At 43.1% G+C, this 17,243-nt stretch overlaps 1 protein-coding gene across 1 annotated transcript in view; it reads left to right on the top strand.

Moving 5' to 3' along the window:
* Window positions 1-17,243, top strand: part of MYO16 (myosin XVI) — a 418,223-nt gene that overhangs the window by 226,628 nt on the left and 174,352 nt on the right. Inside the window, exon 19 of the mRNA XM_006017262.3 lies at window positions 13,189-13,341. Coding sequence (XP_006017324.1) covers window positions 13,189-13,341 — 153 coding nt within the window. The remainder of the gene's footprint in view (window positions 1-13,188; window positions 13,342-17,243) is intronic.

The raw sequence follows: 17,243 nt of genomic DNA on the forward strand, positions 1-17,243 counted from the left end.
AAGGTCTTAAGATGCCTTGGATAAAGAATAGAATGAAAATACTACATTATGCTAAGTGCTATTATTGGCAGATTCACCTCTATGACATTACAACACGTAACTTTAAAAAAAGCTGAATTGCAACCATAGAAAAATAAATTAACCTTTAGCACACTGAATACTTAAAAGTCCATTTAAAAATCAAACTTTTCCCCACTCCTTTTTGTATCATCTTGGAATACAAAGATCTTCAAAACAGAGTGGTTTACAAAGCAGAAGGGACTCTGCCCACAGAGGTCAAAGAGAATGTGTACGCTCTTGTCCAATTGTTCATTGTGTAATGCAGCACAGATGGAATATTAAAACAGTGGGAGAAAGGGAAATGGCATCAGTAGCAACAGGAGGTTGAGGATGTGTTATGGCTGGAAATCATGGAAGAGGTAGAAGTTGCTCCTTTTCTTTAGTAAATTATTTAATTTATGGATGGCTCAGCTTCCTTTTTCCATCTGTCTCTTTGATTTATTTCGTTCTGATTTCTAGGCAGCTTATGCTCTTCTCCCTACAAGGCTAGCATTTTCTGCTGATTAGAACGGGGAGGTCCAGTTCTCTTCCCATCTCTCCCTCCTATATCTTTGAGCCTTCATCTGCTCTGAGGAGCTATTTAAGAGCAGTTCCTGATTATTCCTCAGTTCAGACTCCAATACCCAATGATTCTTGATGTACTATACAGTGAGCAGGAGAGGAGGCCTATTTACTCCCTTCTCTCTACCTCCCTCATACTCTCACTCCCGTTTCAATCCTTCATAAAATCTAATTCTATCCAACAAAACATTTTATGTATGCTGCCAACTCTGCATGTGGGTAGTCACAGTAGTTTAAATGCTCACCTGAACAACAGCCCCTTAACGCAGCCCTAAAGGCTGAAGCAGCGTAAAGAAGCTCCAAAATGCTCTCAGGCCAGGCTGGTGATTAATTCTGCTGATGCAGGCAACAAAGAAAAATAGGAGATTTGCCTTTTGAGGACTAGCTTCTAGACCCTGATATATGGATAGGGCCACGTCCTGTAACAAGAAGATTACATACAGTGCTGCAGCCCAGTGGCAGTGAGAGAGGACTGCTGAAACTTAAAACAGGCCCTTGCTGTGAAGCTCAGAATGAGGAAGTGTCTCAAAGTTTCACCCTTCTATTTGCTGAGCTGCAAACTCCATGCCGCATGTCTAAGAAACACAGCATCCCACCCACTGAGTGCCACAGAATTGCCCAACTTGTTAACATTACAAACAAGCATTTTGCTGAATTGGAACCTACAGGGCATGTATACACATGAAATTAATGCAACATAATAAACTCTGGTGCAGTTCACACAGGAGTCTATTACTCCCAGGCGCAGTGTTTACATGTGCACCTGAGACCACAGCACATCAAGCTGGAGCGGCATCGCCCTGGTTAGCAGGGAGCCCAGGGGGTCAGCTTGCCAGCCCAGAGCTGCTCTGCCCTGGTTCAGTGTGCTGTGGAAGGGATGGTTGGGGCACAAGGTTGCTACAGTGCAAGGCTGGCCAGCAGGCAGCTTCCTCACTGTAGCACCCTCATGTCCTTCCAGCCCCATCACCATATACACATAACACCAGCGTAGGATAGTACTTAGGTTGGGCAATACTATCCTACAGTGGAACTAATTAGTTTACTCTGACCTAATAGCACCACTTGTATTGACAGTGACCTTTTACTGCAAAGCTAATTAGTCAGCTCCACGGTAACGTGCCTTGTGTAGACACACCCACACAGAAGAACTGTGCTAGTGCTTATACTGGAATCAAAACAATGTTAAAAAATAAAATACTTCTTGCAGGCTTAAAACACTTAAAAAGAAAACCATCTACCAATTAATAAGGGCAAGGTAGTTTTAATTCTTTAAGTGCAGTTCTGAGTTTAAACTTTATATATATCCTAGTAGCAGGGTCTGTGAGGTCAGGGTTCTAACCGTCATTTTGTTTTGCCATTATTCAAAATCAGTTTCAGTAACTGACCTCATACAAGTTAGGAGAGTAGTTTACTACGATTACTACAATTAGTCTTGGGTTAATAACTACCAGGAATACCTAAAAAAAGAGAGTAGGAGAGTTACAGTGATGAATATGTGGAATTACACAGGTTATCTTTGTTCGAGGTATTGCAGTAGAATTATAAAAAACTTGAATGACTGAGTGGGATGCTTATGCTTAGTAAATTTTGATCTCATTCCAAAAATGTGTTTTGATTTGACCCCCAAAAGACAATGTCATCGCACTCCTTCACTGTCATCAGCAGGGATCCTGATTTTCTCCGATAAAAAAAATCCCCAATTTTCAGATTAAAAAAAGAAACCCAAAATCCATATTTTCCCATGATTAAAATGAAATGCCACAAAATCGACATTTTTCTGTGATTAATGATTCAGTCTTAAAAAAAAGAAAAGTGCCGCACTCTCCGGATCCTGTCAGGTGGGGGGTGGAGGACGGTGATCCCCTCTCCCCCCACTGCCCTGCACTGTGTGGAGGGCTCTGCCATGAGCCCCCATCCCCTGCCTACTCTCCCAGCCCTGCCAATGGCTGCCTTGCCCAGCCCCAGCTCCCTGTTCTTTATTTTTTTTTAAAATGCCCTGCACTCACCAGCTGCTGCAGCAGCCATTGGGACTTCTGAGGGCTCATGGAGGAGCCTCCCTACACAGCTCAGGGCAGTGGGGGGCAGTGGGGATCGCCCCCCACCACCTGGCAGGAACCGGTGAGTGCAGGGCTTTTCATTTCTTTCTTTCTTTTTTTTTTTAAGAGCCAGGACTGGGGCCAGGCAGGGCTGCCATTGACAGGGCTGGGAGAGTGAGTAGGGGATGAGACCTTTTTGAATTGGAGATTCAGCCAATTTGGCAGTGGCCGAATCTCCGAATCAGATTCTGCCCAATTGATTTGGGATGGTGATGCAAATCACCGAATCGAATCACTGTCCCCCAAATCAGCCGAATCCAAAGTGAATACTAGCTGCTTTGCACAGGCCTAATAGTGGTGTTTCATTTTAATCATGGAAAAATGTGGATTTGGGCTCTTTTTTTTAATCCAAAAATTGGGGATTTTTTTTTTATCAGAGAAAACCAGGATTCCTGGTCATCAGACTTACAATTATAAACTGTTGAGGCAAAATGGATCTTACAGCCAAACCATTGAGCAGTCATAAAAAATAAGCACTCTTTAATTTATTTCATTAAGTTGAAAACAGTACAAAATATAGTTTGGAAAATTTAACCTTTTATTACATTGAGAAAATCCCACCTCCTTGTTAGGTACTTGCTTGCTGTCTGTGAAAATGTGTACATTTTTTTTCATGAAAGATTAAAGCCTTGCATTTGTACAAATCTATCAGATTGGGAACATTCAAAATATCTTCTTTTGACTTTCTCTTACCCTTAAAATCAGGTCAGTAGGCTAGGCCTTTTAATATAATAGCTGAAAGCAACAACATATTACTACGAGAAGTATACAAAATGTATGCAGTTATTTAAAAGAGGGATTCTGTTTGAAGAAGCATTGTATGTCCCTGGGAAAGGGTGCCTGACAGTTTTGGTCACATAACATGTTCACTCCACAGAGTGCATGAGAGTGATAAGGCTTCAGAGTGCTGAAATGCCAAAGCTAAGCAATGAATTAGTCTAGTGATAGTTAATGAACAGTGAACAGAATAATGGATGCCAGGAAGCTGGAGTTAATTATCTTCACACCAAAAGCCTGATAACTTCTGAAAGCAGGATCATTGTGACTGCTACTTACTAGGAGATGAGGTTTACAATTAAAGTAAAAGGTATCAGAGTTAAGATCAGGGTTGGGTATGCTGCATTACTTATTTAGCATCAATGGGCCCTCATTTTTCACTATGTAAAATTTAATTAAGTATCTTTTAATAACAAGTCAAGTCTTTTTTCTTTTTTTTTTCTGGAGTGAAATTAGCCCAAAAGTTTATAAACTTGAATAATAATGTCCAGAGTTTCTAGTAGAAAACTAATGCACCGTAGTTTCAAGATCTGATGTCATGTGATATAATACTGCCAGAAGACACAGGCTTAACAGCAGTGGGTGCATCTACGTGTGCTATTAATTCAAAGTAAGCTTACTGCACAGTAAAAATATTGTGCAGTAAGTCTACCGGGAGAGCAGATTTGCTCCCAATGGGTACAGGCTGGAGAGGGCTGCTCCCACTCTGCTCTGCCCCCCCTAGCCGGTCTCCCCCTAGGTACAGCCCAAGGGCTGGAAGGGAGCAGGAGGCCAGGAGACAGCTGTCTCCTGGGCTGGCCCTCTACACATTGGGATGAGTCTTGAAGTGCATGGGGTGAGAGAGCTGCTGCCGCAGAGCTCTCCCACCCTGTGCACATGGGTACAAGCCCTGTGCCCAGTGGGGTTCCCCATGAAGCCCAGGGCTGGCTGCGACCTCTCCTGTTCTGGGGCAGGTCCCAGCCAACCTTGAGGAACTCTCCTTGAGCAGGGAGCTCTTGACCCCAGCTCTGTGACTGGTATGGGGAGCTGGGAGATATTGCTTCCTCCCCTTGGGAGCTGCCAGTGCACTCTTTGAGCTTGGAGCCCGGCTGGGACAATGTCCTCCTGCCCTGGCAGCAGGCAACTTCTAACCCTAGCAAAGATCGTGGACCTGGGGTTGGGAGCTGCCTGCTGCCAGGGCAGGGGGATGTTGTCCCAGCCTGGGCTCCACGCTCAGATCCCGCCCCAGCAGCAGGCAGCTCCCAGGGGAGGGGATTGTTCTCCCACCCCCTGCTGCCTGGGCTGACCAGAAGCAAATTTGCTTCCAGCTAGCCATCTACACATGGGCTACTGTGCAGTCACTACCTAGCAAATTAACCTCACAGTTGACTAATTGACTGTGCGGGAAGTATCTGCATGTTTAGATGGTGATGCTTTACTGACCAATCAATTAGTCAACTGCACAGTAAAGCGTCTCATGTTGACGCACCGAATAAAGATTACATTTCCAATTCAAAACTAATAAAATCATGGAGTAGTTTCCCCTATAAAAATGTGTTAATGCCCTTGCCTTATGGTTATGTGAGCCTCTTTGCCTGTAGTGGTGATCTGGCAATAGTAATCTTGGATTTGGGGTTAAAGATAATTGAATTTTTCTCTCACTTTTTATAGCTTCTGTCCTCTTAAGTTCCATTACATTTTCATTTGTCCTCCTTTAAATATTTGTGGAATTCACTTTGGCTTTGGCAGTGTTTAATATTAGTGAATTTGTGAAGTGTGGCTTTTTATTATGCAACACCAAATGTTCCAGTCAAGGTCAAGGCTTCTTTGTGTTAGGAGCTTCATAAATACTTACGCAGACAGACTCCTTGAGCAGAAGAGCACATGATGCAATTGAAGAGAAGGCACAGAAAGTGAATGTTACAAACAATAGAAGGGTAGTCAACAAGGTTTACTCATTCATTTGTTCTAAAGATTTTTTCCCAGTTTTTGCTTTTTACAATGTTCCTCAGAAGTCTAAAGAGTATCAGGAGGATCAGGTGGTATGCTCCAAAATGTCACCTGCATGAAAGCAGATAAATAGGATTTATGCAGAGGTTGGGGAGGGTGAGATGCTAATGTATAATACGGGATTAAGAGAAATGGACTACAGTGCAGTCTTTCTCTGGAAGATATGAATCCAAGCAGTAGATTAGAATAACAATAATGCATGGTTGCTCTTGGACCATACTTGTAAGCCTCAGGGTGCAAAGGACTGGGAAGTGGGAATTGCAGGTTGAAATCCCCTCTGGGTGAATGGAGGGACCTTAACTTGGGTGTCTCACTCCTTAACCAGGTGCCATTACTATTGGGCTACAAGATGGGAGCATCTGGGTCTTCCTCCAGTGTTCAAGACCTATGGGTTATGGTTTTTTGGCAAATAACATTTATGGACTTATCCAGGTTTATGTGAATACTTAAGCAATTCTGTTTCACCATAGCTGTCCAGCCAGCACATACTCAGCATGCCCAAAATGGAGTTGTGTGCATGCCTCTTAGGCACATAATTTAAAATATGAGTTACCCCATAGTAACTAGTAAGCACAATGTGACGTAGGAAAGAGGGTGGCCAGGACAAGAGGGGAAGAAGCCAAGATATTTCAGTGGAAAGGATGATTATCTGGATCATAGTTGGAAATAACTTCTTAATCCCTTTGGAATAAGTAGAAGATGATCATCTCATCCACAATCTCAGGATTACTTAACCACTTCTTTCCAAATCAGACTTGGCAGCAGAGCTTCATCATTTAGGCCTGTAGCACACAGCTTGATAGATGGGGTGATATGACAGCCATAAAATGTATTCAGCTTCCTGTGCTTACATTTGCAGAGAAGACTGATCTCATTGCATGTCCAAACATGTGAAAGAGATCATCAGGGGGTGTTACATCTGTATTACCAAGGTTAATTGACAGTCATTAAGTTTTCTTCTTGCATTCTCCCAGATTTCTGGCACTGTGTTGTTCTGTACAATGTGAAAAACAAGAATTTGGGAAGCTATAATTACTTATACATGCTTAATTGTCCTTGGAGGTCTGTGTATTCATTTTCTACTTACTACATTAGTCTGGATATGGGTGGCACTTGTAGAGTGGTACTGTTTAGTTAGATATGCTTGTAAAAATATATTGTTTTATTCTGTATTGATGTAACACGTTTAAAAAGATTGGGTTAGCAGAATTTGTTTAGTATAATTGAATTTTATCATGAGTTTTTATTTTTAAACTTGTAGATTATCTTCTTTCCTGTCCCCTTTTTAACTGGCATATTAGGATGGGACAGGTCACAGTCTCATGGCCCCAAAGGAGATATCAGAAGCCAGTTTTGTTTAAAGCAGCCTCTGGGCAGAATCAGCTAACAATTCAATATTTACTCTTTCTCTGCTCTTCTGATCTCTGTCACTTGAATGCATCTCTAGTCATTTACATTTGCTTTTTGATATGTACCCAATTTAACTTGTTTCCTTTTTTGATTTTTAAAGCAGAACTTGTTGATTCTAGTCAGGTCTAAAGATCTGAATGGCACATGTTTACTTACAATATTTATCACTTGAAAGAGACCTCTTGCTATGGAATGCTTCGTTGATCAGTATAATTCACAAATAGAGAGAGTTAGTTAGCCATGTTAGACTGAAGTCAGGCAGAAAGCAGGGGAGGGTGTCACCTTAGGGTATTGTTGTGCATTACTATATTAAGAACTCTAAATATGGAAGTGTCCACATGTCAGTGTGTGAAAAATAGTGCTAAATGCCTTCTAGGCCTCTTAAAGCTATGCCCACTTTGGGTGAGGTTTATGTTTGAGCGGTGTTACCTAGCCTGTGTTCCAGTAATGTGTGACTGTTCTGTGGGGATAAAACAACCAATTTTCAGTCTTCTAGCATCCCAGGATGCATCTTCTTCCCACCCTCACCTGCTCTGGGTGGGCAAATTTTCCACCCCCTAAGCTCTATTACCCAGGGGGTAGTGCTGACTGACACCAAGCCAACTCTCCCTCCCACCCACCCACAGGTGGTGTAATCCTGTGCAAACAGTGGAAGCAGCCAGTTATTACCTACCTACCTACCTACCTACCTTCATCAACCACAAGGAACCAGAAGCAGAGAATGACCTGAAGATAAATCCCTTTCCACATCACTGCCAGCCCCCTCTTCCCCTCCTCCCAACTCCGGGAGAGTACAACCTCTGCTAATCAGTTCCCTAACCCCCCCCACCACTTACCCACCCAACCCCATCCTAATTCATTAACATATGATACGTTTCTTATTTTCATTGTATTGTATTAGTCTTTTTTTATTTCTTTCATTTTATCCTTTGAGATTGTGTTTCTTTCAGTTTCTCTTCAGTGGCTGACTTCCTTCATTTCATCACAAGCCCCATCCTTCCATGCCTCCCAGCTGCATGTTCCTGCCTCCTCAACCTAGCTCTTCCACTCCACCCCCACCTAAAGCAGGTGTCTTAGTGGCAAGTCACAGATGTGCAGGTCAGAGGTAGCAGTAATGTGTGACTGCACAAATCCTGTTATTGTTCTATTAAAGAATAGCCTGATATTGTGTATGGAAATGTAGAAAGTCTAAGTATCTGTATAGCATCGCATGCCCTTAGAAAAATCAAGGAGAAGATCCTCAAGGAATCAATTTCTAAGCACTTGGAAGAGAAAAAGGTGATTAGGAAGAGTCAGCATAGATTCACCAAGAGCAAGTCATGTCTGACTAACCTGGTTGCCTTCTATGATCAGATGACTGGCTCTGTGGATGCAGAGAGAGTAGTGGGTGTGATATACCTTGACTTTAGCAAGGCTTTTGATATAGTCTCCAGCAACATTCTTGTAACCAAGCTAAGGAAGTTCAGGTTGGATTAATGAACTGTAAGGTGGATAGAAAATTGACTGGACTATCAGGCTCAAAGGATAGGGCTGTCAGGCTCAAAGGGTAGTAATCAGGGATCCTGGTGTTCTCTGATAACCTCCCCCCCCCCCCCCCCCCCCCCCCCCCAATTTTCGGATTTAAAAAAGTAACCCCAAATCCACCTTTTTTCCATTATTACAATGAAACATCACTGATATATATATCTATATATAGATATTTATCTCTCTCTCTCTACCCCTCTCACTCTCTCTCTATCTATCTATCTATATGAGAGATTTGTATATATATAGATATACCTATATATATCTGTCTCTCTATATAGATATATATAAATAGTTATAAAGATATATACATATCTCTCATATAGATATATATAGAGAGAGAAAGATAAATATCTATATATAGATATATATTGTTGCAGAGTACCTGGGTACCCTGCTCCTAAAGAGGGAAAACTCCTACGGAAGGAGCCCCAGCATTGAGTGATAAGCCCAGCTGTGGGTTGTCAGGGCAACCAGAGGAGGTCAGCTGACCAGAAGGGGCAGGGCCTGGCTCCCTTATAAACCCTAGGGGCTAAGGCCAAAGGGCAGTTCCCTGCCAGCAGCCAAGGAGGAAGGAGCTCTGTCTCATGGAAGGGAGGAGAAGCCTGAAGGCAGGAACAGCGTCTGACACTGCTGCGGGGTGAAGTATCCCTGGTAGGCTTGAATGTGGTTATAGCCGGGTGGCTTCCATTTATGTTATAGCCCGGGGGCTTGCGTTGTGTTACTGTTTGTCTCCGGTGGTTTGAGTGAGGCTACTAGGGGTTGGAGGAGGCCTCATAGGGGACCCACAGCAGTGTGGGGAACCCCAGCACCAGTGAGGCCATAGCATTCATGGTGCACTGACCCCCAGCCCCAGAGAGGGTAGTTGAGAAGCCCCAGAAAAGGGGCATTGTGGAGAAGGCCCAGAGAAGGGCGCAGCATTGTGGAGAAGGCCCAGAGAAGGGGGCAGCGTTGTGGAGAAGGCCCAGAGAAGGGGGCATAGTGAGACAGGGCCATGGAGGGCCCTAGCGCTGGAGAGGGCGCAGATTGAAAGAGGTAAGGCCCAGAGAAGACAAGGGACCAGATTACAGTAAGGCCGAGACCTAACAACGTCTATCCCATCTGCGAGGCTTGGGGCATGGTAAAGGGGTGGTTGGACCCACGCATAGCCCATAAGGCTAGGGTGCCCCGAAGCACCCATTTGCAGTACAGGACCCACAAGGGGTCCGGGAGTCCACGGGGTCAGATATTACAGCAAACCATGTCTAAGAAGACGTAAGGCAGCCTCCCTAATATATTGGAACACCAAAGATGTGGCAGGCGAGAATTTGAGGGTGCCCTTGGGCCAACTTGCCACGGGAAGGGGGCCTTGAGGAGATCACGGCCCTCCTGCAGGACCCCGCGCCATGACATATATATTAGTGATGCTTCATTGTAATCATGGAAAAAGGTGGATTTGGAGTTACTTTTTTAAATCCGAAAATTGCGGGGCGGGGGGTGGGGGAAGGTTATCAGAGAAAACCAGGATCCCTGGTAGTAATGAATGGCTCAATGTCTAGTTGGCAGCTGGTATCAAGTGGAGTGCCCCAGAGGTCTGTTCTAGGTCCGGTTTTGTTCAATATCTTCATCAATGATCTGGAAGATGGAGTACAATATACCCTCAGTAAGTCTGCAGATGACGCAAACTTGGGAGGCTGATAGACATGCTTGAGGGTTGAGCTGGGATTCAGAGAGACCTAGACATATTAGAGGATTGGACCAGAAGAAATCTCATGAGGTTCAATAAGGCCACGTAAAAAGTCCTGCACTTAGGACAGAGCAACACCATGCATTGGTACAAGCTGGGAACTGACTGGCTAAGCAGCTGCTCTACAGAAAAGGACTGGGGGTTACAGTGGACAGTAATCTAAATATGAGCCAGCAGTGTGCCCTTGTTGTGAAGAAGATTAACAGCATACTGGGCTGCATTAGTAGGAATGTTGCCAGCAGATGAAGGGAAATAACTATTCCTCTCTGTTGGCACTGGTGAGACCACATCTGGAATACAGTGTCCAGTTTTGGGCCCCCCACTGCAGGAAGGATGTAGACAAATTGGAGAGAGTCCAGTGGGGTGGGGGGGAGGCAATTAAAAATGTTAATTAATTAAAACCCTAATTTTCTATGATTTCTATGATTTTTATTTTGTCATTTGAAGACAGTATGTCAGAACTTTTCAAAATGTAAGGTATCCACACCCTCCAGCTCAAATTATACAATGTAATAATTCGTTGCATATTCAGTCATTTATATGTATTAGTTTGTTTTATGTTAATCAAAAGCATTGTATATTATAAAAAGTAAATTTTAATTCATGGCAACTTTTTTAGATTGACCTTCTTTTTGGGGGGAGGTAAAAGGGTAAAAGATATTTGTTTCAGATTAACTGGTCATACCTAGTTCATTCATCCTTTCAGCATCCACTCTCTGCCACTGTATGACACAGGATACTGGGCAGGATACCTATGGTCTGACCCAGTAAATGTTAATTCTTATGTTCTTATGATTCTTTGTGAAAGAATATCTGCACATAAATGTGTATATTGCTGGTACCCTGGCAAACCAAATGTTTCTTTTGCTATGGCTGCACAGGCAGATTCTATCGTTAAAAATTGAATTTTGAAGCTGAAAAGTGAATTTCATTTTGCCTAACCCAATTATAAAAATATATATTTTCCTAATTTAAATAATGATTTGTAGAAGTCAGCCTTCTATCTTCAATTGTAAAAAATTGATATAATATTGTAAACATGAATAAATTTGACTAGTATCATTTTGAAAAATATTTCAGACTTTTTTTGTATTTCAGACTTTTTTTTTGCCTGCAGAATTATGGATTTGAATATCCCCTCAATTAGAAACACTTCAGCTGGATATAAGCTTGATTTTAATCTAGTTTGATTTTTTTATTCACACTTAGCTATCTACTGTAAAGCAATTTCAAAGAAGTTGTATTGATCAGAGGTACTAATGGAAAATTAGGAGCAGCTATTGTATTTTACTTGGACTCCTTGGTTGCACCCAGACAAGCACAGACATTTGGTTCCCTTTGTGTCACTGCTAGTTGCTCCCGGTGAACACCCATGCCAAATGCCCTCTGGTGCGTGGCAGTTTACCCTGGGTGGGGTAGGGGAGACTGGGGCCAGCAACTGTGCTGGTCCCAGCAGCCTTACTTGGGGTCCTGAGGGCCAGAGAAGCTGCAATCATGTTGCTCCTGCAGCTGGGAGCCTGGCTAGCAACTGAAGTGTGGCTCTGGTCAACCAGGCTCCAGTTTCGGGCTGTGGGTGCTGCTTCCACATGCATCACCCTGCTTTTTTTTTTTTTTTTGGCAGGTTTTTCTGACACTGGGATCTCCTGGGGTCAACCCCATCTCCCCCTGCACTGCAAGGTAGCAGTGCAGGAAATGCCTGAATGTGTGGTGTGACACATTACAGACAGGTCTGCATTGCTACATATCGCACAGTCATGCTTGTCTGGGCATGGCATTTTTGCTCATGTAAATGCTAAGCCATATTCTTTACTTGAACTACATATTTCAATGGCTTTTTTTCTTTTGTAATATTACCAATTAAACTATTTTTCGAATCTTTATTCATGGAAGATATAGTTTATGGCCAAAATGAAAAAGGGAGTCTAATCTGAAAGGAAAGTGTAAATTCTTTCTTCATAAAACAATTCTTCCTACCCTCTAGCCATTTCTGTGTCTATTTTTTAATATTGTTCTCTTTAACAGCTACAGAGATTTCACTTTTCAATTAAAAATCCCACTAAATTTAAATAAAATATTTCAATTAATACTCTGCTACAAAGCAAATATTTACTTCTGCGCAGATTGACCTATACAGAGTGATTTTTTTTTCCCTGAAAAAATTGTTGTTTTGTTTTTCTTCTTAAAAAATCAAATTTTATGTAGTGCTACACAGGAGTTTATTTCGTTGTCTCATGTCCCTATTCTCCTGGCTGAACCATAAAGCACCAGATGAAAGATGAAAAGCTTCTAGATGACAAAGGAATCCCATTCTGCATCAAAAGGGGAGAATGCTGTGTATTATGGGATATGTTAACTGACATAGAGGGGGTTTCATGAGGAAGAATGGAACTCATAAAACACTGTGCTGCCATTTCTCAATCAAAATGCTTACACATTTGATTTTCCTCTCTATAGTTTAATTTCTCCCATTTTGAGCAAGCTGTACTTTGTTATGTTCAGAAAATAGAGAGATGTGACTAGAAGAATATCTCTAGATAGTTTGCAGTAGTACTCTGTATTGCAATCCTGCAATGAACTCTGAAGCATACCCCTCCCCAACTTTGAGGGATCTCCATGTGGAAGTAGATGTTTGTCAGTGTTGAATTTGTAGCAAGATTAGGACACTAATCCAACAATAAGATTTTTTTTTAAGTCTTGAGTTTGTCTAGTTTTGTAAAAAGTAAACAGCAATAGGCTATGATAAGTACCAGAGCCACTTCAATCAATGGGATTATTCCAGATCTACACAGGTATAGCTTAGAGCACTGGTAGAATTATGTAGAACTCACAAGGATCAGTATAAATTATGCCTTCACCTCAATTTAGAACTAATATTTGTTACAGTATAAATTTTCCCAAGGCCTTTCTCTGATTTACTGAAAAATCACGTTGTAGAGAAACATTTCATAAAATTGGTATTTGTCATAGAGTATTTGTCATAGAGTGTTGTACTGATGAATTATCCTGCAAATGTCTGCTACTCATTTTTTCTCCATTTTACAATAGCTGTGTGTCAACATGACCAATGAGAAGATACACCACTATATCAATGAAGTACTTTTTCTACAAGAGCAAGCAGAATGTATACAAGAGGGAGTTACTATGGAAACCACATACTCTCCTGCTAACCACACAGCAGCCTTGGATTTTTTCTTTCAGGTAGTTTTCAAATCCATTTATATACCATGTATATTTATAACATTTTACAAGATCCAGGAAGAGACTTTGGCATTTCCATGTTGAGTGGGGAGACTATAACTAGTCTGTAAATAGTAGGGCTGTGCAAAACAGCCCTATTTTGATTCTACTTCCATTTCAATGGGACAGTGTTTCGTTTCAAGTTTTGTTTAATTTTGAAGCACTGTTCCATTTTTTTTGTTGAAACTGTTTTGATGCTGTTTCAACATTTCGCATATAGGCTATAATGGGGAAGCACGAAACTGCCTATAGCTTTCTCATTTTTTGCCAACGACCATGGAAACTTGAAAAAAAAGTTTCAAGGAGACAGGTGCAGGGATTTCTGGGAAACTGCACCTTAAAGTCCTGAAATCAAAACTCATATCACTTGTAAGTGTGAAGGCACAGGGGGGTGAAAACAGCAGGCATTGTAGACCCTGCTGGTCCACGAGGGGCCAGCAGGGGAGGTTATGCTTAGGGGCAACCAACATGGGTTCATTAGAGGCAGGTCCTGTCAGACCAACCTGGTGGCCTTCTGTGACCAGGTCACAAAATCCTTAGACACAGGGGTAGCAGTAGACGTAGTCTTTCTAGACTTCAGGAAGGCCTTCGACACTGTCTCTCACCCCATTCCCATTAAAAAACTAGGTGACTGTGGTGTCGACACCTACACAGTCAAATGGGTCCCTAGCTGGCTGGAGGGCCGCACCCAGAGAGTGGTGGTGGATGGGTCATTTTTGACCTGGAGGGATGTGGGCAGTGGGGTCCCCCAGGGCTCGGTCCTCGGACTCACGCTGTTCAACATCTTCATCAGTGACTTGGATGAGGGGGTAAAAAGCACCCTGTTCAAATTAGCTGGCAACACTAAGATGTGGGGGGATGTGGGCACACTAGAAGGGAGGAATAGGCTGCAATTGGACCTAGACAGGCTACAAGGGTGGGCAGATGAGAGCAGGATGGGTTTCAACACTGACAAGTGCAAGGTGCTGCACCTGGGGAGGAAGAACCAGCAACATACCTACAGGCTGGGGAACTCCCTTCTTGTCAGTGCAGAGGCAGAAAAGGATCTTGGAATCATTATTGATGCCAAAATGAACATGGGCTGACAGTGTGGGGACGCGGTCCAGAAGGCCAACCACACCTTGTCATGCATCCACAGATACATCTCGAGCAGGTCCAAGGAGGTGATCCTCCCCCTCTATGCGGCACTGGTCAGGCTGCAGGAACCTGTTCAGCCTCCACAAGAGAAGGCTGAGGGGGAATCTAGTGACCTGTTACAAACTCGTCAGAGGGGACCAGCAGGCATTGGGGGAGTCCCTGTTCCCCCGAGCACTACCAGGAGTGACTAGAAATAACGGTCACAAGTTGGCAGAGGGTAGATTCAGACTAGACATCAGGAGGCGCTACTTCACAGTCAGGGCGGCTAGGATCTGGAACCAACTTCCAAGAGAAGTGGTGCGGGCTCCTACCCTGGGGGTCTTTAAGAGGAGGTTAGATGAACACCTTGCTGGGGTCGTTTGACCCCAGTACTTTTTCCTGCCATGGCAGGGGGGCAGACTTGATGATCTGCTCAGGTCCCTTCTGACCCTACCAACTATGAAACTACAAAGCCTGCCAGGTTTCAAGGAGATAGGTGCAGGAATTTCTGGGAAACTGCACCTCAAGCTGCTGACAAGCAAAAATCAGGATGTGTGACTGTGTGTGTGTGTGTGTGTTGTGTGCCCTCACTGGTTTTGGGGCCTCTACATGACACGGTAGTGTGCCCCAATGAGGCCTCCTCCTCCCCTTTAGCCTCAGCGTGGTCCACCACTTTAAATAACAACAGGTAAACTAATAACTTAGTGAGGAGCAGCACACTAGCACCAGCAGCATCTCAGGCAGCCAAAATGTGACAGAGCCCTTCTTTCCTCTCCTGCAGGAGCTTCTTCTCCAGCATGTGTGTTAAGGCACACCCTCACTGTGCCCTTCCACCCTCTTCCCTCTCCTTAATTTCTGTTTCCCTGCAGGGAAGGCCAGCTTCAGCTTCAAAACTCAAAACGTTTTGAAACTTTGGAAACATTTTGACTTCCCTTGTTTCATTTCAAGGCTGTTTTGAAGACCTTCATTTCATTTCAACTTCACTGTTTCAAGCTCAAAATGAGTCGAACAGCATCAAAACGAAACAGCTAGTGAAATTTCACACAGCCCCAGTAAATAGCAGTAAGTACAATAGGAGTCTGAACTCATGCCCAAAGATTAGGTCCATGAATCGGAGCTTGTAGACAAGCACCTCCGTCTAGTCAGCATGTAGGGCCCAAACGTGATGTGAGTGAGCAGAACTCACTGGTTTGCTTTAAGATATTAATGTCTACCTGTTATATAACTTAGCGGTAAGAGCACTTACCTAGAAATTAGGCGACCTGGATTCTAGGTCTTGCTTTGCCTTGTAGGACTGTGTCAAATCCTCATTTCACATCTACCAGGAGAGTGCTCTAACCATCAATTGTAGAGGCTCTTCCTACTCTTTTGTTGAAGCTGAAACATATTGCAGATAGCAAACCAAGATTCATAAGGCAAGGAAGAGAAAACAGGGGGGAAAATTGACCCTTATGATCAGCTGGGATCCTAGTTTTCTCTGATAAAAAATAAAATCCCCAATTTTCAGATTAAATAAAGTAACCCCAAATCCACATTTTTCCATGATTAAAATGAAACACCACTATATAATATACACACACACACCTATATGTTAGTGGCATTTAATTTTAATCATGGAAAAATGTGGATTTGGGGTTACTTTTTTTTAATCCAAAAATTGGAGATTTATTTTTTTTAATCAGAGAAAACCAAGATCCCTGATGATCAGATCACTTGGCTGGAATGGAGGAACCTCAGATCTTAGGTTCCAGGATTACTTATGCTTTTTATGTCACGATCAATTACTTTAAATGCATATTCAGTGTTGGAAGCAGAGACACCCCTTCCAACTGAGTGTCCTAACTTTCGGCCTACAGTTATGCTCTCTCTTCCTTTTCCTTTTTCTGGCCCTATGCATTTTGTATTGTTTACTATACCATGGTACAGTTTCTATAGAAAAGTTGGAGATTGCCCTCATCCAGACTGTTTTGAAGCCCTCTTCTGAGAGGGTAGTCTTCAGAGGACTAAGATATCCCCCTCAGACTGAAGAGACTTAGAGCTGTGGTCTATTTCTGGGTGAGTGCTTTAACCATTAGACACTACATAAAAGATGGACTTCTCGTCCATTCACACTCTAAAACTGAAATTGCTGCAACTGCAATTTATGAGATGCCCAGTCTCATTACATGAAAGGTATACTCTGAGCAAACCTACTTGCCTGAGTCTGTTGGGAGATATAAGACCCGCCCCACTGAGGGTGCATACAGAAGTTACATTCAGGTATAAATGCTAGGGCTGTGCGAAACAGTACCATTTCATTTCAACTTTCATTTTGCCATTTCAAAGGCACAGTGTTTTATTTCATCATTTTATTGTGTTTCAAATCACTGTTCCGTTTCATTTCATCGAAACTGCTTCCCTGTTTTGATGCGTTTTGACGTTTTGCCCATAGGCTATAATGGGGAACCATGACAATGCCTAAAACTTTGTCATATCTTGCCTGATTTGGATGAAAATTGCAGGGATGGTAGCCCCTTCTGAGGGCATGATCCCTGCCAAGTTTCAAGGAGATAGGTGTAGAGGCTTCTGGGAATCTGCACCTAAAACTGTTCAAAGCAAAACTCCTAACACTTGCTGGCAACAGCAGCCTCCTCTCATCCGGCATGCAGACCTGGGGGTCTGTACCCCCACGAGAGCTGCTGATCTGTGCCAGACTCCTCCTGGGGGTGTGAAGTCCCAGATCTGTGTGCCAGATGAGACGCGGCTAC

The sequence above is a fragment of the Alligator sinensis genome, unplaced genomic scaffold (genome assembly GCF_000455745.1).
Source record: "Alligator sinensis unplaced genomic scaffold, ASM45574v1 scaffold288_1, whole genome shotgun sequence".
In the NCBI taxonomy this organism is placed as follows: Eukaryota; Metazoa; Chordata; order Crocodylia; family Alligatoridae; genus Alligator; species Alligator sinensis.